At 51.0% G+C, this 21,600-nt stretch overlaps 1 protein-coding gene across 1 annotated transcript in view; it reads right to left on the minus strand.

Annotated features, from left to right (window-relative positions):
• Nucleotides 1-2,442: 2,442 nt before the first annotated feature.
• The window catches only part of BNC1 (basonuclin zinc finger protein 1), a 29,531-nt gene continuing 10,373 nt past the window's right edge, over nt 2,443-21,600 (minus strand). The window contains exons 4-7 of the mRNA XM_077774278.1: nt 14,424-14,523; nt 12,936-13,171; nt 8,726-10,593; nt 2,443-3,757 (exon numbers count right to left, since the gene is read on the minus strand). Of these exons, the coding sequence (XP_077630404.1) occupies nt 3,073-3,757; nt 8,726-10,593; nt 12,936-13,171; nt 14,424-14,523 (2,889 nt within the window). The 3' untranslated portion in view covers nt 2,443-3,072. The remainder of the gene's footprint in view (nt 3,758-8,725; nt 10,594-12,935; nt 13,172-14,423; nt 14,524-21,600) is intronic.

The raw sequence follows: 21,600 nt of genomic DNA on the forward strand, positions 1-21,600 counted from the left end.
GCACAAACCCCGGCACCTTTAGGCCCCTCGGCATCCGCTGTGGGCACGCGCGGAGACGATCAGAAAGGCTGGGCTCGGGGAACTGACGCTTCAACAAGACCACGTGGGGCTGAGCGTGGCGGCAGATTGTGGCCAGAGGAGACCCAGTGGNGTTCCCACCCCGTTCTCTGAGGGCAGGAGGTGAGGTCGGCTACCGTGGCCACCGTAAGCCGTGTGGTGGAATCCTGCGAAGTGCATGTTCAGAAGGGCGACCACGGGGGAAGGCAAAGCCCACAGAGGTCATTGTGAAAGGCGAGCGGGAAGGATGGAGAAGCCGCAGGTGTGGGGAGATGTTTTAGGACCCTGTTGACCTTGAGAAAGTCTCTGGATTGTATACTAGCTGCGGGTTCTGGGCTGGGCACACAGTGCTGGTGGCTGCTTCCTCTCCACCCACCGTGAAGCAGGGACGTGGAGCCCTCCCCTGATTGGGGGGGGGCGGGAGGGCAGAGGGGGCANAAAAAATAAATAAAAGACTAATTATAAAAACATGACTTAAAAAAAATCCTTGCATGTTTAAGAAAGAAAGAAGCTGAAATTCATTCTACTTTGAGCACAGCTGTAAGACTTCTCTGACAACACAGTGTTTTTAAGCAATCACTGTATTTAATTAAAAATTTTTTAATGGTTTATTTATTTGAGAGAGAGAGAGAGAGAGAGAGAGAGAGAGAGAGAGAGAGAGAGAGAGAGAGAGAGAGAGAGAGAGAGAGTGAGCAGGGGAGGGGGAGAGAGTAAGGGAGACACAGAATCCAAAGCAGGCTCCAGGCTCCGAGCTGTCAGCACAGAGCCCGACGCGGGGCTCAAACTTGTGAACTGCAAGACCTGAGCCGAAGTCGGACACTTAACCAATTGAGCCACCCAGGCACCCCAGGTATCAACTTATTATTAAGGAAAATACAAAAATGGAGCGTCTAACTTCAGCTCAGGTCATGATTTCATGGTTTGTGAGTTCGAGCCCCACATCAGGCTCTCTGCTATCAGCACAGAGCCCGCTTCAGGTCCTCTCTACCTCTCTCTCTGTCCCTCCCTCCACAAATAAACATTAAAAAAATAATAAATTGGTTCACAGCCTCTCATCTCTGTGAAATAACCACTGCATTTTCTTTGCAGCTCACTCNCGCTTCAGGTCCTCTCTACCTCTCTCTCTGTCCCTCCCCCCGCAAATAAACATTAAAAAAATAATAAATTGGTTCACAGCCTCTCATCTCTGTGAAATAACCACTGCATTTTCTTTGCAGCTCACTCATACCTGCACCTCCTGTTTGGATGTGGCCATGGTTACTGATACTACTACCCGTCTGCCTGCTTGCCCTGGGTTCTCAGCTCTGTAAAAGTCATAAAGTGTGTGTAAGCACGCGCGTGTGTGCGCGACTGACCACAGCACCCGTGCAACACGGCGTCCATGTGACAAAGCCAGGCTTACAAATGTTTGCCTTTTTAAACAAAAACATATGGCATATATTTTTATTAAATCATAGAAAACTCATTTGTATACAAATTGGTTCCATTTTGGGGAAACTAGAATCATAAACAGCTGGGTAACAAAACTGTGGAAAGATACATTTCACTTCACGCAGAGACCGAGTGTTGTCACGTTTATTTTTTAAAAATGTTGGAACAATCCGTTAACAGGTTGTTGGCTTTTCTCGCCCTTGTGCCGAAGGAAGAATCTCTCTCTTGGAACCTCTGCTCCTCTGAGGATGTTTTTCATTACTGAAATCAACCGTGAGTTTAAAAAGACGGTTAACCCGAAGTCTGAATACGAGGTCAATTTCTTTCCCCGCCACGGGCTTGCCGAGTACCGCAAATGTCAAATTTCGAGAGGTGGTCTCTTTTCGTAGGGACTGATTAAGCTTCCTTTCTACATCGGCACGTTTCCAAGGGTGTGGAATACATGTCAGAATAAGTTAAATATTAAGACGTACAGTGTGGTGGTGAACGCCCTATTTTTCTCCTACTGGGTGAATCGGAAAGTTCGCCCTAACCTTACAATATTTATAAAAGGGTGAGGACCGAGGGACCCAGTGATACTGAAAATGCACCACAACCATCAGAATCACGTTCTCTAAGCGCTTCGGCCGAGTATTTACAACGGGTCTTGCCAGAGTCATGCCTGCATTGCTTCCACGGGGGGCCGGATGGGCCAGACACGGAATGAAAACGGGCAGCGGATGTGAAGTTCAGGCCGATGCTCTTTGTGCCCTGGAGCAGAGACCCAGGGGCCACACCGTGACCGACGACTCACGTTAGCAAACACAAGTTAAATATTATCAAAATTACTTTAAATTAAATTGAAGACCACTATGTTTAAGTGCATGAAATCTCTCCCTCCCCTCTCCGCCCCCGAGCTTCCGGAACGCACGCAACACGGCAAGAACAGACGCCCTTGGGAATGACATCCACGTTCCTCTGTGTTGAATGCGATCTGCTTCCTCTAAGAACTGGAGGTCCATGAGACCCCTGGAGGGGACACAAATAAAAATAAAAGCAATCTTCCACTCCAAACGGAGGCATAGTCTCAAAAAGTCATTTCCCCCCAAACCTTAGTGAGTCTGCAATCCAGACTCACTAAAAGCAGGAACTAAAAGATGTGATCTTGGCCCTGGCTCCTTACCCGTGGCGGCGGTCTGCTTCCCCGGGACGCGCAACTGACCCTTAGCCCTCGTGCAAAGCCCGACCTCAAGCTGCCTCAAGGTCCCGGGCTCCTGTTGTCTATCTGCGGACCCAGAGCTCTCCCAGGGAACGTGTAAACAAACGTGGGGAAAACTGTATTTCTGCAGGTTTTTGGCAGGTCAGGGAAAAGCGTCTTGGGCTACGAGAAACAGTAGGGCCTTCGGGCTGCCCCAAGGCCGACTTCCTCCAAGGCTGGACTTTGAGCTCGCCCTGCCGTCGAAGACTCTGAAGTCAATTCCAGGACTTCTTTGCCTGGCCTGGCCCCAAGCCGTGCTAAGCAAAACTGGAGACGTTTCTTTGGACTACCTTATTCCTGACTTCTGATCCACACGCTTATCCCTGCACACCCGCTCCACCTTCCCGTTACTGCAGAGGACTTGGGGACGGGGCCAGGCTCTTGTGCAGGTTGGGGTTCTGGCTGTGCCTGTTCCGGCTGCGGACAGACGAGAACATGGTGTTGCAGCCCGGAACTTTGCACTTGTGGAGCTGGCGGAGGTGCACAGTTTTGTAGTGAGCCCTGAAGGTCCCTTTGTTACTGTATGTCTTTTGGCAGATGTGACAGGTAATGGGCAGCCCTGAAGGCAGGCTGGCGAGGCTCTGGTCGGCCTTCTCCATCAGGACGCAGATGGGGTACTCGTCTTCCCCGGGGACGAGGCTCGGCCCGTTACAGTCCTCCTCGCTGTCCTCCATGAGCACGGCGCCTTCCTCGCTCGCCCCGTCTGAGTCCCAGGAGGAATGGCTGCTGCTCTCTGACTTCATGCTCGAGGTAGTACTCAAATCCAAGATGGCGCCCTCGCTCGGCGGACCCGAGCTGTAGCCCTCCAGGCCGGCACTGTGGACTTGGGTTATTGGGTAAACCAGACTGCCCATCCGACTCGTTCCCTTGAAGATGACAGATGTCTGGGAGGCTTGCTGGGTGAAAGCCACATCCTGATAAGGTTCCTTGGCCACATCTTTCAGAAGGTAGGCTGCACGGAAATGGTCTTCGGGGCTCATCAATGCTTCTGGGCTCAACACTTTTTGGTGGAGATTTAGGTTTGAACTGTGTCTACAAGAGTGAAAATATGGTTAGCAATGGGTTGGGCTGTTGTAAAAAAACACTCAACATTCCAAGTGGAGACACGAGGTGGGTGCCACAAAACACTTATGGCACAGAAGACAATGAGGGGAGACGGGTGAAATGCGCGTCCAATGGACACTGGCCCAGTGGCGTCCACCACTCGTCAGAAGTTAGCACTGAGCCAGAAAGCTGACAGTCTGGAGTCTGGGAATACGTAGTCCTTAACTTCTACCTCGTGATGGACACATACCTTCCTGGACCTCAACTAGAAAGAATGGCTAAGCTACTTCAATTAGGTCAATTCACCCGAGACCCTGCGACCAGGGGAATCCCAGAGAAAACTGGTTCCAATGAGGAATTAAGCAGAGGACTTTATTTCAAAAAATTTTTTAATGTTTATTTAGTTTTGAGAGAGAGAGAGACAGAGCGCAAGTAGGGGAGAGGCAGAGAGAGAGGGAGACACAGAATCCGAAGCAGCTCCAGGCTCTAGGCTTTCAGCACAGAACCCGACGCGGGGCTTGAACTCACGAATCGTGAGATCCTGACCTGACCCGAAGTCGGAGGCCATCTAGAGCTGTCCTGTCTGGTATGATAGCTTGCTCCTCCATGACCACAGAGGTCCCAAAATGTGGCTGTGACATATGCAGAAATGACAGGATTTTGGATAGACTCAATGAAACAAAGTTCATCGTGAAAAGTCATTTCATCTGTGTCTTTTCATACTTTCTCAACGTGCCTACTAGAAAATTTAAAATTTTCTGTGTGGCTTGCATCATGGTCTATGGCATTCACACACCTGTCACTGCAGAAGTTCCACAGGTGAGCAAACCTGATTGGCAAGAAATTGTGTGTGTGTTAGAGAGAGAGAGAGAGAGAGAGAGAGATAATGCGAAGTTCAGTTCATATTTGCAACGTTTCACTATAAACCAGACAGGTGTTTTGCAAATGCAGCATTGAACACACCACCAACCTTCTACCCAATGATTACTCCTGAAGGGCGGATAATGAGTATCCATTATGATGACACATGCTTACTCGAACAATATCATTTAGACGTAACTTGTCAATCAAAGTCGGCCCGGCTCCGAGATCCCCTGCTAACTTCTAACTAGCAAAACCAGCCCTGACCACACGGGTACAGTCTTCAAGGTGATGGGAAAATGGTCCCAAACAGGGAAAAGAGCCTCCCTCACCGGTACGGATGGGAGTGCATGCCAGGGCCAGCCTGGGAAAAGCTCCCCGACCGCAGTAACTACGAACTGAATTTTCTCTTTGAAATCTCTGAAGATGTGGTGGTGATGGTGGTGGTGGGGACACGGGTGGAAATTGAATCCTGTTTCAAAAAAATGTATCAGATTTGCTATTCGACTCCTCCTTTCTATCCCTCACACATTCTTTTTCCGGACGCACTCAGAACTGCAGGCTCAGATCACCCGCTCCGTAAGCAAGTCTTATCAACGGCTGGGCTGCCCTGTGATTATGTCAGCAATCTGGGTGGAAGGGGCAGGTACGGGTCGGCGGAAAACCAGACACTAGATTGACACGTAGGCCCCAGGACGGAAGGCGGTTAAAAAAAAAAAGTCAGACAGACACGCTCACTGGAAGCTTGCACGGGAAGGTCCCTTCTGTCACGCTCCGTGGACGTCGGAGCGAAAGCGTGGGATCCTCCAACCTTCTCCTAAAGCCTCCGAGGGCCGCGTGCACCCCCCGGGGAGCCATGTGCCCTCCAACCAGTCACTACCACAAGTGCAAAGCCCTCCGGACCGTGTGCCAGCTTCCTGCTTCCAGGACTGTGGATGCTGCGCCTGCGGGCCGTGTGTGTGTGTGTGTGTGTGTCTACCTGACACTTCCATCCCTCCCCACCCCCCCAGGCTGGTTTCTGCCTCCTTAGACTAGCGGTTCTCAAAGTGTGGTCTGGGCCCCCCTAGTGGTACCTGAGCCCCTTTCGGGGGTACCCTGAAGTCAGAACTCATTTCATAAGGGCACTGAGACGTGATCTGTTACGACGTGATTTGTCTTTTTCACTGTCGTTCCTTCACGAGCTTACCATGGTTTCCCAGAGGCTACATGACATGTGGTCTGGGAACAGGGTGATGCAGAAGCCGATGTAAGAAGCCAGCTGTTTTCTGCTAAGCCAGACGCTACAGAGATTTGCAAAAACGTAAAAACAAAGCCACTCTTCTCACTGAGTTTTTGTTTTGGAAGTTGGACTTATCTTTCATTAAATGCCATGTATATGTTAACATATGATAGGTTTATTAAACATATAATAGGTTTATTACTTTAAGGGATGAAATTCTGGTACTTTTTCAGTTTTAATTTCTAACGCAGTAAACACTGATACTTCTACACCCAACTAGGCAACAGCTCTGGAGGGCCCCCAGGTTTTAAGAATTTGTGAAGCGGTTCTGAGACCAAACTGACTGAGAGCTGCTGCTCTCATCATGCCCCCTCTTCCAGGAAGCCTTCCCTAACTTCTCAGAGTCTAGTTAGGTGCACCCACCATGCGCCCACAGCAGCCTGTATATCTCACCTGAGAGCAGTCCCTGCAGCAAGCTGAAATTGCCTATTTACTGGTCTGTCTCCCTCATAGGCCTTTGTGAGCAGTGATTGGGTCCACAGCACCTCAGAGAAGGTTCTCGAATATTTTTTTTGGCTTCAGAAGCACCCAGGGTGCTGTTCCAGCCCCTTCCTGAGGGACCCTAGTGACTCTGCTGGTGGTGGCTCCAAGGAGGGAAGAAAGTTATTCTGACAACAGAGCTCTCGTCCCCAACCCCCAAGAGCCCACAATGCAGGTCCTAAAATGGTGCCATTTGGGGGGCTCCTGAGAGGCTCAGTCGGCTGAGCATCCTACTCTTAATTTTGGCTCAGGTCATGCTCTCAGGGTCTGTGAGATTGAGCCCCACGTGTGTGGACAGCATGGAGCCTGCTTGAGACTCTCTCTCCCTCCCTCTCTGTCTGATCCTACCCCCCCTCGCTCTCTTACTCTCTCTCAACATAAATATAAATTTTTTTAATGTTTTATTTATTTCTAGGAGAGAGAGAGAGACAGCGTGAGCAGGGGAGGGTCAGAGAGAGAGGGAGTCACAGACTGAAACAGGCTCCAGGCTCCGAGCTGGCAGTCAGCACAGAGCCCGACGCGGGGCTCGAACCCACGAACCGTGAGATCATGACCTGAGCGAAAGTCGGACGCTTAACCCACTAAGCCACCCAGGCGCCCCTCTCTCTCAAAATAAATAAATCAACATTAAAAAAATAAAATAAAACGGTGCCATTTTAATCAGATTCTAGGGAAGATGCCTTCCTGGTTCTAGACCATTGGAATTAGTAGTTTAAACTTAGAATTCAAGATGCTTCCCTGTGGGTGGCGGGGGGGACTTCTAAGGTAGTGGGCGCTGTAGGCCAGGACACGATCATAAATATCAAGGATAATCTGCCTGATAGGACTGTCTCTTCTTCGACAGAACAGCCTTTTCATGCACAAAGCCTCCTCCTGGAGGAGGCAAAGGAGGGGTCCCCTCATCAGGGGATGCTGATGCTTTGGTTCCACGTGCCAGCGACCGAAACGGAATTTTAACTTCTACCACCCATGCTCTATCCCCCTTGCTCAAGGCGAGCATGTTCCCATGAGCCGGATCAGGAGCGTGTGGGCAGTACCTGTACCCTCCCCCTCTTCAGGAAATCAGGTGTCGCGCTTTGCACGGAGGTAGCGGTGATGCTGAAATGCTTTACAGCAGGCTGTCCGAGCAGACATGGGAATGTTCTGTGAACAGCATTTCATCACAGAGTTAGTCTTCTCCTTAAAGCCTCCTGGGGTCACCTCCTGGTTACGCACAAGCTGCCCTTCACAGGCTGGGGAGGAAGGCGGTGGGAAGGGTGGTTACGGGACTCAAGCTCATGAAGAAGAGCAGACGCCTGGCAGTAATGCCAGCGCCCCATCCCGGACTGATGAGATACGCTCGGTACCTGGGCGCCTTGCAAACAGGTTGACGCTGTGTGCCACTCAGAAAACCCTGCACCCAGTGTCTCTCACTTTTCAACCAGCATCACAAACCCCGAGGCAACCTGCTAAGTGCCTTCGTTCTTTGATATCTTAATAATTAAAAAATCTTCGGGGAGCCTGGGGTGGGGGGCTCAGTCAGCGAAGTGTCTGACTCTTGATTTTGGCTCAGGTCATGATCTCACGGTTAATGACTTCGATTGAGCCCCAAGTCACCTAGGGGGCTCTCTCTTTCCCTCTCTCTCTGCCCCTTGCCTGCTCATGTGCGTTCTCTCTCTCTCAAAATAAATAAATAAACTTAAAAAAAATTAGAAACCTTCACCCAAGCAGTTATTCCTTCCTTCAGACACAGCTGGTTAAACAGACATAAAAGAAAATATTTCGTCCAATGGGCGTCATATCATAAAATGAAAAGCAGACAAGTTTGGGGAAGTTACGCTGAGGATTGTAACCCCCGCTCCTCACCACTGCCTCATGTGAGACCGGCTCACGATTCCTTACCCCAAACCATTTGGGCCAGATGGGTTTCTGAATTCAGAGCCGCTCAGACTTTAGCGAGGCAGAATGACTGCACACGCTGTAATATTTTGTTCATGTCCCCGTGATAAACACATTGGTATGTCTGCATGGAGTATAGAGTAAAAAAGTCCACACCTAGGAAGATTTAAAAAAGATCACCAACAGCCTCACATCGTTTCAGATCAGGTTTAGCACCAAGCGCTGAAAATTCAGGAACGCAGATCAACAGAACAGAGTTCCCTGCAACAGCAGGCGCTGTGATCCCCTGGGGACTCAGAGACACAGCTCTCAGGCCTCCCCCACCCCACCTGCAGAAGCAGAAATTCGATGGGCAGGGCTGAGAAGGATGTGTTTTAAGGACCCTCCAGGTGATCCGGACGCCCTGGGAAGTTTAAGACTCAGCGCCTCGGAAGACCCGCTCACAACAGGCCTCTTACCTGTCCCGGCCCCTGCGCGAGGGGAAGGTGGCTTTGCAGCCTTCCGCTGTGCACACGTGGGCTTCCCTGGCGTGCATGTTCTTGTGGTGCATCTTCACGCCGCAAGCGTTCTTAAAGGTCTTCTTGCAGATGTCGCACTGGAAGTGTTTTTCTTCCTTCTGCCTGCCTGGTGCGTGCTGACCCACGAGGTCCAGTTCTGTAGAATCTTCGAAACACGGAAAAGCCACTCCCCTGCCGGCCAGAGCGCCCAAGAGCCCGCCGGCCAGCAGGCGCTGCTGCAGCCGGAGGTGGTCGGGAAGGGGCGTGCGGGGCTCCGCCCCAGGCGCGAGGTGAAGCTCACGGCCGCTGGCGTCCGGCTCCCTCGGCGCTGCGGTCAGCACCTGCCTCTGCTCGCACTCGGCCCCCCTCTCTGAGTGCTGCATGGCCTGCTCGGGGCTTCTGCCCGTGGCTCCGCCGGCCTCGGTCCCCGAGTCTCGACGGCAGCGCCCCTCTCCTCCGGGGAGAGGCCTCCCTGGGCCTCCCGACCGTGTGCCCTGGTCCCCGGGGGCTCCTTCTGACTCAGGGCTCCAGGCCTCCGGCTCATCTCCGCTGGCCGCCCGCACGGGCCTGTCTTCATCTGAGCTGAGCGCCCGCCTCTTTTCATCAGCGAGCCCCATGGTCTCCTTCTCGATTTTGATGGGCGTGCTGGACTTGCGGGATTTCTTCTTGGGGAGGGCGTCCAGCGGCCCCTCGTTCAGAGCCAGCTGCTCCGGGATGGAGGACGACAGGAGGGGCAGGGAGGGCAGCACCCCGGGCGTGTGGGCCAGCTCTGCCGGCGTGGCCGGGCTGCGGTAGAAAGGGAGGACCGGCTGGACCGTCTTCAGGTTGGGGAAAAGCACCCCGTTTTGCCCAGTGCTCGGGAAGGCCGGCTGGCCCCCAGGGGCCTCCCCGGCGCCGGCAAAGCCGGGCAGGGGCCTGCAGTCGGCGGGGGTCACGGCGAAGCCGGGGCGTTGGTAGCCGTCGGAGGCGGCCAGGCTCAGGCTGCTGCGCAGGTCTTTGTCTCTGTTGTTTCTGTTCATGGGCATGTGCAGCCTGGGGTTGGGGTTGGCGCTGTGGCGGTTACGGCTCCGGAGGGAGCTGAAGACCATGTTGCAGCCCTCGATGGTGCACTTGTGCTTGATCTTCAGGTGGACGGCGTTGTAGTGGATCTTGAGCGTGCCCTTGTCGTAGAAGGTCTTCTCACACGCCGTGCAGAACACCCGGCCCTTCTTCGTGCCCAGGCTGTTCCTCTCGGACTTCACCTTGGCCGCGGGCGACAGCCGCGCCCTTTCCAGCTTCGTGATGACGCCGTATGTGCCCGAGTCACTCAGGTGGGCGTGGTCCTCCTTTTTCGCCACCGCGTCAGGACAGTTCAGACACGGCTCTTTCTCTGCCTGAAAGGGCGTGGAGCCGGGAGTCACGAAGCCGGGGCCGGGGAAGGGGCCGGGGATGTCCTGCTTGGGGTCCTGACTTTGGTCCTGGCCTCGTTCCAGCACATACTGCTCGGGCAGGGACCCGATCAGCGTGGGCGGCACGGGGTTGAAGAACTGGAACGGAAGCATGAAGGTCATGTTGTTGATGAGGTTCTCAAAGGGGTGCAGGCTGCTGGGGTTCCCCTTGTCCACGGCGGCGGGGAGGCCGGCCCCCCTGTGGCTGCAGCTCTCGATGAAGGCCCTGATGTCCACGTTCGCTGATGGCGGGACGATGACCGACTGCTCGTCTTTCTCTTGGATCGCCATCAGCTCCACGATGGACTTGGTCTCCCCGAAACGCAGAAACTGCTGCAAGGTGGCCACCTCTTCCTCACTGGTCATGATGCTCCAGTGATCCAGCACCTTGCCCGACGCATCCTAAACCGGAATTAAAAAGTGCAATTAATTTTACTGCTCCCCGCCTTCTTCTCTAGAAGGAGTCGTGTGGTGAGGGCCCCCATGAGGGCCGCAGGGCGCCCTGGTTCACAACAGCAGCCGAAACGCCCTCTGGATGAGCACGGGGCTCGCGGAGTCCGGCCCCACTCATACTGCTCTCCCAGGCCAGAAACTCCGGGCAGAAAATAAGCTGCGCAAATTGTAAGCAGTGGTCCAGAAGAGAGAAATAAAATTAGATTACTTGAGCCTGAGGGAAATTAGGTGATTATTTTCCATCTTATTTCAAACCAATTGGTTGTCCTGCATTAGGCATAATAATTTCCCCCTACTAAAATTAAAATATGTATCATTTGAACAACGGTAACTTCTCTATCTAAAAAGTATAGCCGGAGCAATCAGGCCTCACACAGCTCACATATTTTTTTCTGCTGCGAGTTTAATAATCTTCCCAAGCAACTCACATCAGAGAGCAAATGAACCTGTATTGATCTACTGGTCGTGTTTGCAAAGCAGAGCTTTAATTACACTGGAGTGTTGGAGATCTTTCCAACTCTAGCAAGGCCTAACTTTTCCCAAAACTACAATAAATATTTTATCACAGAACATGTATTTGATGGCCTACTGAGATTTTTCACAATGCATGGAAGAGTTTTGAAGATGATGAGGGATGTAACATCATAAATTTTTGATGCACGAGAGGTTCAAGGTAATTGATTCCATATTTTTAATCCTAACACTAGAAAGCAAGATTATTAGGATCATTAAATATTGATCTATGTCATAATGTAAGATCATAATGCTACTCTACATAAAAGGTTGCTTTGAGCCTGCTGGGGGGTCCTGTACCCCCAGACAGGAAACGTGTCTCCAGAGGAACATTGGGGGCTTCAGGGTTCGAAAGAAATGGATTCAAATCCTGGGTTGGCCATGTACCACCTGAGTGACCGTGGCCATGATTCAGAGGCACTCGGGGCTTCCGACTTTTCAACTGGAAAGTGGGGATGATTTACCTGCCTTGTGAGATTTCACTGGAAGAAAGTTCAAGTTGATAAATGGTTATGAGTGTTTGTGTTAATGAGATGGCCTGCCTGGAGGAGACTGAAGTGTATGTTGGTCTTGGAAGTATATTCATCTATTCATCGCCCAGTAAGTATATTCAATATTCACTGAAATTTTGACATTTTCTTTTTAAAAAATTTTTAAAAAATGTTTGTTTATTTTTGAGAGACAGAGAGAGACAAAGAATGAGCAAGGGAGGGGCAGAGAGAGAGGGAGACACAGAATCCGAGGCAGCTCCAGGCTCTGAGCTGTCAGCACAGAGCCCGACGCGGGGCTCAGACTCACAAACTGTGAGACATGACCTGAGCCGAAGTCAGACGCCAACCACTGAGCCACCCAGGCGGCCCTGAAATGTTGACACTTTCTAGCGCGGTGTCAAAGAAAGATAAGGGCTGCAGCTGTTTCACGGCAGAGAAATGCGATCATTCGTACCAGGAAAGATGTCCTTTGCTCGTGGATATGAAACGTGAGGTCTACCTCCATGACCTGGCGGAGAAGGAGGCAAGACTACTCTGCAAAATAACAAAAAGGGGGACGGGGTGGAGGACATGGCAGAGAGATGGAATGCCGGGTGAGGCCACAGGGAGCCGAGGAGCGAGAGGATGAGCAGGAGCCGGAAGCAGACACACCACGGATGACAGCACCCGAAGGAGGGCCCGCAGTGGGCAGCACGGACCCGCAGCGGTCTGCCTTTCTCGCCCCCACACCCTCAGAGAAATCGGCACAGGCAGCGCCTCGTGTCCCTAGGTGCCTGTGGACGTGGAGCAAATGCTTTATCGTGGAGCTGGCTTGGCAGAATGCGAGTCAGAGAACATGTAATTGCCCCCACATCCGGAAGTTTCACAGAGATCTAGGGGAAAGCACCGTGTTTCCCCCAGAACACGAGGTGGGGGCTTAAGCCATTAGAAAAAATATTTAAAAATTTTTTCTTAAGTTTATTTATTTTGAGAAAGATAGAGACAGGGTGAGCGGGGGAGGGGGGAGGCGCAGAGAGAAAGGGAGAGGAGAGAATCCCAAGCAGGCTCCGCACTGTCGGTGCAGAGCCCAATGTGCGGCTTGAACTCACAAAACCGTTAAGATCGTGACCTGAGCTGAAACCAAGAGTCAGATGTGTAACCAATGGAGCCACCCAGGCGCCCCAGGAAAAGTATTTAGGGAAGGATGCCCATCAATGGCTGGAGCACTGTGGGCAACCGGCTTCCACCAGTCACTGGGCCACGGATTTGGGAAGAGGCCGCGGGAGAACAGGGCCACGCTCACCATACCTGCAGCACGTAGCCCCGGATGTAATCCTGAAGGGTCCAGTCCAAGGCGTGGAGGATCTGGACAACCTCATCTTGCTTCAACACGCTGAAGAGCCGGTCCAGTAGGATCTTGAGGCGAACAGGGATGGCCTGCGTCCCGTAGAGCATGAGGCTGCTGATATCAAACACCACGTTGGACTGGACGATCTCCACCTGGCTTGTGGGGTGCACGGGGGGGATCCTCAGCTTGCTGAGGGCTGAAAAATCAAGTCGAAGAAGAGGAAAAAAATCCCCCAGTGATATGCAAATGATTAACATCTTTTTTTAAAAAGTTAACTTATTTTGAGAGAGAGTGTGGGTTCAGGGGAGGGGCAGAGAGAGAGAGAGGGGGAGAGAGAGAATCCCAAGCAAGCGCCGAGCTGTTAGCATGGANATTCAGGGGAGGGGCAGAGAGAGACAGAGGGGGAGAGAGAGAATCCCAAGCAAGCGCCGAGCTGTTAGCATGGAGCCCGATGTGGGGCCCAAACTCACGAACTGTGAGATAATGACCTGAGCCCAAATTAAGAGTCAGATGCTTAACCGACTGAGCCACACAGGCGCCCCTTGATTAACAATCTTAATAGTTATCAGGCTCTAAATTATTCATAGGAACTTCTAAAATAAAATGGACTGGCTTGAGACTCTCCCTTCTTCCCTTTGGCATCTCTAAAGAGTACGAAATAGCCCCAACGAGGGCAGGTGCAAGGAAAAGGGGTAAAGCCATCTGTATGTGGCAGGTGCATAATCAAAAGATGGAAAAATCAGGAAGAACAAGATCTACTGGTGAAGAGCCCAGGCTTGGGGATCTGACAGATCTGGGTTCGTGCTCTCCTCCGTCACTTCTGTCATCAGGCTCTGCTGATTTCAGCCACCAGAATCTGTGCCGTCCAATGTGACAGTCTTCAGCTACACATGGCTGCTTAAACTTATTACATTTTTAATTTTATTGAATTATTTTTACCTTATTAAGCTATTTCGCTCTTTGAATTTGATCAAATTGGAAATCCGAGTTTTCAGCCACACCAGTCACATTCCAAGCACTCAGCAACTGCATAGGGCTAGGGTGGGATTCTGGGTCCGGCAAACCGAAATACAGGATGCCCACTTAAATCCGAACGTAAATCTCCCACAAACAGGGAGTGAGCGGGACAGGCTTGTACGAAAAATATTCACCAGGACATATTGAAGCTTAAGTTGTTGTTTCTCTGAAATTCAAATTTAACCGAGCATTCTGGGTTTTATCTGGCAATCCTGGAGGCCGCTGCGTTAGACGGCACAGGACACTGCCATCACTGCAGAATGACAGACCACGCCCGTCACACAGAGTTGTTACGTTCAGAGGGATCGTGTAGAAAGCTCTCAGCCTGTTAGCCAGTGGGGGGAGGAACACACAAGGGCTCGTCGTCTGGGAATGGATTCAATGTCATCCCCGGGCAGATGACAGACCGCGGGGAGAGGAGACATAGTTACCGTGGGCCACCCATCCGTGTCTGCACTGCTCACACTGGCGGTGGTTGATCTTCCCCGGCTTGAAACTCTGGCAGCTACAGTTGAGAGTGCAGCCGATAGCCTGCGGGAGCGAACACAGGCCCGCGGGCACGTGAGTGACGTGCAGGGCTCTGCTGGGCGACATTCGCTGAGCAGCGTGTGCCCAACATGCCCCAGGCCCAGGCGGGCACACGGTGATGAGGAGCGGGCCCGGGAGGCAGGGACCATGTCACACAGCTGCCCTGAGCGTGAGATCGGGCTGGGAACCCCGACCGCGGTCCATGGGAGAAAACGGGGTGCTTGTTAGTGAGAGCACATAAGGGGGGGCAGTCAGACCTCCACCATGTCTACATCCAGCGAAGCAGTCGCCCCTGGAGGTGACACAGGGGCCGCCTTGGATGATCTGGAAGAGTGTGATCTGAAAGGAGAATCACCCAAACGTGGCTGTGGTTATTCGCCAGTGTGTGGCATAGGCGGAAAGTCCACTGGATGGCGGGTGTGATATGGCCAATCACACCGAGGACGACCCGACTGCACCCTCTGGGCTGTGGGGCTGCTGAACCCAAATAGGCTGACAGCCCTGTGCACACGCCCACCTGGCACGTCCAAGTGCTGCATGTGAGGTGGGGGTGCCTGGTGTGCAGTGAGGGTGTGTAGTGGGAGTGTGCGGTGGGGGTGTGTGGTGAGGGTGTGCAGTTGGGGTATGCAGTGGGGGTGTGTGGTGTGCAGTGAGGGTGTGCAGTGACGGTATGTGGTGGGGTGTGCAGTGTGTGGTAGGGTGTGCAGTGAGTCTGTGGTGGGGTGTGCAGTGAGGGTGACGGTATGTGGTGGGGTGTGCAGTGTGTGGTGGAGGTGTGCAGTGAGGGTGTGTAGTGAGGGTGTGCAGTGGGGTGTGTGTGGAGTTTAGGGCGGGTGTGCAGTGGTGTGTGCAGTGAGGGTGTGCAGTGGGGGTGCACACTGGGGGCGTGTGGTGTGCAGACACACGGCTGAAAGAGAAGACAGGGAGGTACATGTCCACTAAGTTCTAGCATTAAGAACAGGCTTCCCACGTGGTTTTAAGATGAATTTCTCTAAAAGGGATGGAGGCCTGATGAACGTAACGTATTATTCAAGACAGAAAGCTCTCACGGGAGCCTCGTCACTGAGGCTCCCGGGAAGAAAGAGTCGCTGGATGGAATCCACACGATTCAGGAGAGCCCTGAAATGGGGAGTGCGTGTACGTTTGGGGGGACCTCCATCTTCGAATTAAGGGTGTATGCGGCTCCTCGTGGGGACAGGGAAGGGAAGAATCCATCCCAGAACTCGGGATGGTTTAAAGAGCGTGTCACTCGTCTTCACTTAGAAATCAGTTGCCGCTGGGATTGTAGAAACAGCGCAGCCACTCGGAAGCAGTCTGGCAGCTCCTCCAAACGTTACACTCGGGGCTCCCGTATGACCCAGCAATGCCCCCCTAGGTGTGCGTCCAAGAGAAATGCAAATACAGACCCACATAACGCCTGGTACCCGACGCTTCACAACAGCATTACTTATAACAACGCAATGAGCGTCCGTCAACTGACGAACGGGGACACAGTGGAGCATCATTAGGCCGTGGAAAGGGACAAAGTGCTAACACGTGCTGCAGCGCGCAGAAAACATGCTGAGAGGAACAAACCAAGAACAAAAAGTCACGGCTTGTAGGATTCCATTCACATGAAATATCAGGAAGAGGCCAATCTCTTGACGTTACCAGGGGCTTCGAGGGTGGGTAGGGGTGAGGAGGGACAGTTAATGGGTGGCAGCAAGGCGGGAGGGGATACTATTCTTTTTTTGTTTGTTCTTGTCTTTTTACTTAGTTTATTTTATATATTTTTAAAAGTTTATTTATTTATTTTGAGAGAGAGTGTGAGAGGGAGAGACGGAATCCCAAGCAGACTGTGATGTCAGCAAAGAGCCTGGTGGGGCTCAATCTCATGAATCGCGATTTTGTGACCCAAGCCGAAACCGAGAGTTGGAAGCTTAACTGACTGAGCCACCCAGCCGCCCCTGTTCTCATCTTTTTAAAACCAGCTTTAAATTCAGATAGAATCCGGGCACCCGGGTGGCTCAGTTGGTTAAGCATCCGACTTCAGCTCAGGTCATGATCTCAAGGTTTGTGGGTTCGAGCCCCGCGTCGGGCTCTGTGCTGACAGCTCAGAGCCTGGAGCTGCTTCAGATTCTGTATCTCTCTCTCTCCCTGACCTTCCCCTGCTCATGCTCTCTCTCTCTCTCTCTGAAATAAAAAAGAGAGATAGAATCCACATATCCTACAATGCACCCACTTAAAGTGCACGCCTTTCTGATTTTTAGCATAAGCACAGGGTCATGCAGACATCATGATCTCCTTTCAGAACATTCCCAGCACCCCCAGAAGGAGCCCAGGGTACAACCTGATGGTGGACATACGTATTCACTTCCGCTTCTTCCAGGCATATTCCTAGGAGTGGAATTGCTGTATTGTGTAGTAATTCTGTTTAACTTTTTAAGAAGCCTTCAAGTGGTTTTACAGAGTGGCTGCACCACTCTTCATCCCCACCAGCGATGTAGGAGGGTTTTCCAGGGTCTCCACACCCTCCCCAACACTCGTTCTCGTCTACCTTTTTTGGAACAGCCATCCCACTGGCTGCGAAGCAGTCTCTTAGTGCGGTTTTCATTTGTATTTCCTTGGTGACTGATGGCATTGAGCATCTCTGCGGCAGCTCATTGCCCATTTATTTGTAGATCCTCCCTAGGGACACATCTATTTGGATCCTGTGCTCATTTTTCAATTGGGTTGTCTTTTAGTACTGAATTATAAGAGTTCTTTATATATTCTTGGTACAAGTCCCTTAACAGGTTAGGATTTGCAAGTATTTCCTCCTGCCCTCGGATTATCTTTTCACTGTTCCTCACGGTGTCCTTTGAAGCATAGATATTTTAAATTTTGACCACAGGTGCTTTTTTAAGGTGAGGAAGATGTTCTAAAATTGCATAGTCGTGATGTTTGCACAGCTCTGGGAATACAGTGAAACCACTCTGTTGTATACTTCATAAGGGTGAGTTTTATGGTAAGTAAATTATGTTTTAGTAAAAATATTGCCGAGAAAACCAGTCTACCACACACCTATGAGAACGGCTGAAGTCCAGAACGCTGACAATACCAAGTGTTCACGAGCAGCAGAGACTCTCGCTCACTGCTGGTGGGAAAGCAAAATGGCGCAGCCACTCTGGAAGGCAGTTTGGTGGTTTCTTACCAAAGCAAACATACTCTCACCATATGACCCAGCAATCGTGTTCCCTGGAGCTGAAAACATATGTCCCCACGAAAACCTGCACGTTAATGTTTATAGCAGTAGCTTTAGTCATAACTGCTAAAACTTGGGAGCAACCGAGGCATCCTTCAGGTGGTAAATGGATACATGAACTGTGGTCCATCCATACGATGGAATATCGCTCAGTGCTTAAAAGACATGAGCTATGTAAAGCCATGAAGAGACACAGAGGAACCTTAAATACATATTGCTAAGTGAGAGAAGGCAGTCTGAAAAGGCCACACATTATATGATTCCAACTCCATGAACCTTCTGGAAACGGCAAAACTATGAAAACAGTAAGAAGATCAGTGCTTTCCCAGAGTTAGGTGAGGGCAGCGGGCTGTGAAGAGGCAGAACATGGAGAGTATCTGTGCAGTGAGAATACTCCGTACGATATACTATAATGATGGATATGCGTCGTTACACACTTGTCTACGCCCAGATGGTGTACCACACCAAGAGTGAATTCTAACATAAACTGGACTCCAGATGATAATGATGTGTCAAAGTGGGTTCATCAATTGTCACAAAGGTACCCGCTGGTGGGGGATGTGGATAAGAGGGTGTGGGCACAGGGCGTACATGGGACATCTCAGTACTTTCAATTTTGCTGTGAACCTGAACGTGTTCTAAAAAATAAAGTCTTATTTTTTATTAAAACATTTTTAATGTTTACTTTTGAGAGAGAGAGAGAGACAGAGCATGAGCAGGGGAGGGGCAGAGAGAGAGAGAGAGAGAGAGAGAGACACGGAATCGGAAGCAGCTCCAGACTCCGAACTGTCAGCACAGAGCCCGACACGGGGCTCGAACCCATGAACCGTGAGATCATGACCTGAGCCGAAGTCAGACGCTCAACCGGCTGAGTCGGCCCAGGCGCCCCAAAATAAAGTCTTTTAAAAAAAATCAGTGAGCTGGCTTGCATACAGGTCATAATCTCCCTGAGTTGACTGGTATCTACGACTCTTTCTGGATTACAATGGGCCTGAGCAGAGCAACTGGACGAGAGCTTTTCAGGCAAAGGAACAGGGCTTCTCATAACGGAGGTATGCAGCCCACAGCGGCCGTGTTACCCGGTCCCTCCCGGAGGCTGTCAGGAAACAGAAGTCGTGTTTGCTCTTTGTAAAGCCATCCAGTGTCCTACGAAGAACTCCCCGTGATCACATCGCCCTCTAACTGTAGTAATTCAGGCCTTCTCCTCCGGGCTGATACCACCCCAAGGCGGTGAGCACTGGCCTTGCGGGGAGGTATACGTATAAGCCACACACACACACACAACGGTACGTGGTATAATATAAAACTTCCCTGGGGGAGGCACGATTAGGAAAAAAAAATCTAGTCTCCTCGGGTATACGGGGAGTAATGAAAAAAAGATTGAGAAATACTGCTTTACTGCCCGAAATTATCTTACCTTTGGGTATAGAGATTCTACTCTATAAACGGATGTGAAGGGATGGGTGAAATACACGAACACATACGTCCATATTTCTATACGTTATCTTTTTTTTTTTTTAATTTATTTCTAGGAGAGAGAGAGAGACAGCGTGAGCAGGGGAGGGTCAGAGAGAGAGCGAGTCACAGACTGAAACAGGCTCCAGGCTCTGAGCTGGCAGTCAGCACAGAGCCCGACGCGGGGCTCGAACCCACGAACCTCGAGATCATGACCTGAGCGAAAGTCGGATGCTCAACCGACTAAGCCACCCAGGCGCCCCTCTACACATGTTATCTTGACTGGGGGGATAAAGATGGGGACCGGCCTGACGTCCATTACACACAGTCCCAAGAACTGGAAAGGCACCCCTACTTCTGTGTGTAGCACACCTAACATGCTGTCCGGATTCTCAAACACCCCTGTGGCTCCGAACGCCAGCCGACCGAGGAACCAGCCGTCTCTACAGCTGCCAGAATACTGTGTGCTAAGCCCCGCACTATTTCACAACCCACCTTCCCACCGACAGGGCTGTTTCAAAGGAAGTTTTTTTTAAAAGCAGAAACATTCTTATTTGGGGATTCTTCTTTGTCCCTCAAGATGCCATTCATTCTTTGCCAGCAAGACGCTGAGAACAGACACAGTAAATTCACAGTCATTTATGCAGAAAGTATGACCCTGCTTCAATCAGAGGAAAAAGACGTGCTTGAGCACACACTTCCTCTCCTTCCTGAAGATTCTGCTTAAAAGGCTCTCACTCAGGCAAAGTCCCAGGACCCTCTGAGGGACCCCACCTCAGGCCCCGCGCGATAAAACTTCAGACGAAACAACTCCAGGCACGTTTCATAGCCTGAGACTCAAACTCACTTTTTCTGTGACATCTGACTCAGGGTATTTCAACTGCAGTGTTACTGACATTTTGAGTTGAATAATCGTGGCGGTGGCTGTCCTGGGCGCCGTCGGATGACACATACGTCCCCGGGCTCTACCCACCTGATGCCGTAGAAATGTGTCTCCCTCTTTTGGTTGTGAAAACCCCAAATCTCCCCAGACTGCAATTGAGACCCATTGACCTACCCTGACTATTCGATTTTAGCAGCTTCTAGTTCAGGGACAGAATTTTGAGCAGTTTTATCTATAAATCCAGTGTATGAATGCTGTTTTATAAGAAGTATTCATGTGGCTCTATAGGAACCTATTTGAATAAGGCTTAATAAAGCTCATTATGCATCCAGGGAGGTAAATCTCAGAGGAATTATTTATGAGCTAAAAAAAAGCTAATTACAGTGTCTAAGAAAACTTCCAATATTAAAGCCCCGGAGTTTCCCCACCCGTATCAGAATTCCATGATGTGGCAAAAATTATAGCACCATTATCTACAGACAAATTAAAACTTCTAAAATGAAATCAAACCCGAAAATTCTAATTACAGGACGAAAAGTACTCATGTAAATCAATACGGAAAACTCTTCAAACCTACATCCTTTCCTTAGGAATCCTAAGACTCGTTCCATTCTTCGGAAACATAAAGCAGATGTTTACAACATTCTGAACTCATCAAGACATGATGATTGCTTCTTACGCCCTCATTTTAATCAGACTATTTCCGAATTGTTATTAGTCACTTTGATGTGCCACGAATCAGCATCTCAAGTTCTGGCGCGTTTGGCTGTAACTGTCGCCTGTGCTCCAGAAGTCACCCACGCACCTAGCGTGTGATGGACGAGCTGGAAAGCCGGGACCTCGTTTTTAGGTTCGGTTTGAGGGTCTGTCTGTCCCCCGCTGCTGTCTGTCCCTGCTCTACCTGCAGTTTGGGGAGACGCTGCCCCCCGGGCGTCTGGTCAGGAGAGGCAGTGTGTCCCCGCACACACCCCCACTGCCGGGCGGTGACGGCCTCCGACGGGGTCTGAATGACTGAGCCTGAGAATAACAAAGTCCACTTCAAAGCGGATTTCGTCTCCAGTCCATGGAGAGGCTTTCCTATCACTGAAGATAAGGACTTCAGGGGGAGAGTCCGAGGGACAGACTACAAGGAACAAATAGACAGCCAGACTCTTGGGGGTTTCCAGATCCGAGGGGTTGACTCTTGGAGGGGAGCCGTCTGCAAAGCCGTGTGGACACCCGATCGAACTGCGTACCGGCCGGGCAGCTCTGGGGGCTCACGGTGTCTACTCCGCCCTGTCCAACATGGCGGCCACTAGCTACCATCTGAGTCATTCAAATAGCCAAATTTTAACGTGGCTGTTTTTAAATTAATTACAATAAAACAGAATTAAAAGTTCAATCCTCTGGTGACACTAGCCACATTTCTTTTTTTTTTTAATCTTTATTTATTTTTGAGAGTGAGACAGAGAGAGACAGAGTGTGAGCAGGAGAGAAGCAGACACAGAATCTGAAGTAGGCTCCAGGCTCCGAGCTGTCG

This window comes from Crocuta crocuta, unplaced genomic scaffold (genome assembly GCF_008692635.1).
Source record: "Crocuta crocuta isolate KB4526 unplaced genomic scaffold, BGI_CrCroc_1.0 scaffold7, whole genome shotgun sequence".
NCBI classification, from domain to species: Eukaryota; Metazoa; Chordata; class Mammalia; order Carnivora; family Hyaenidae; genus Crocuta; species Crocuta crocuta.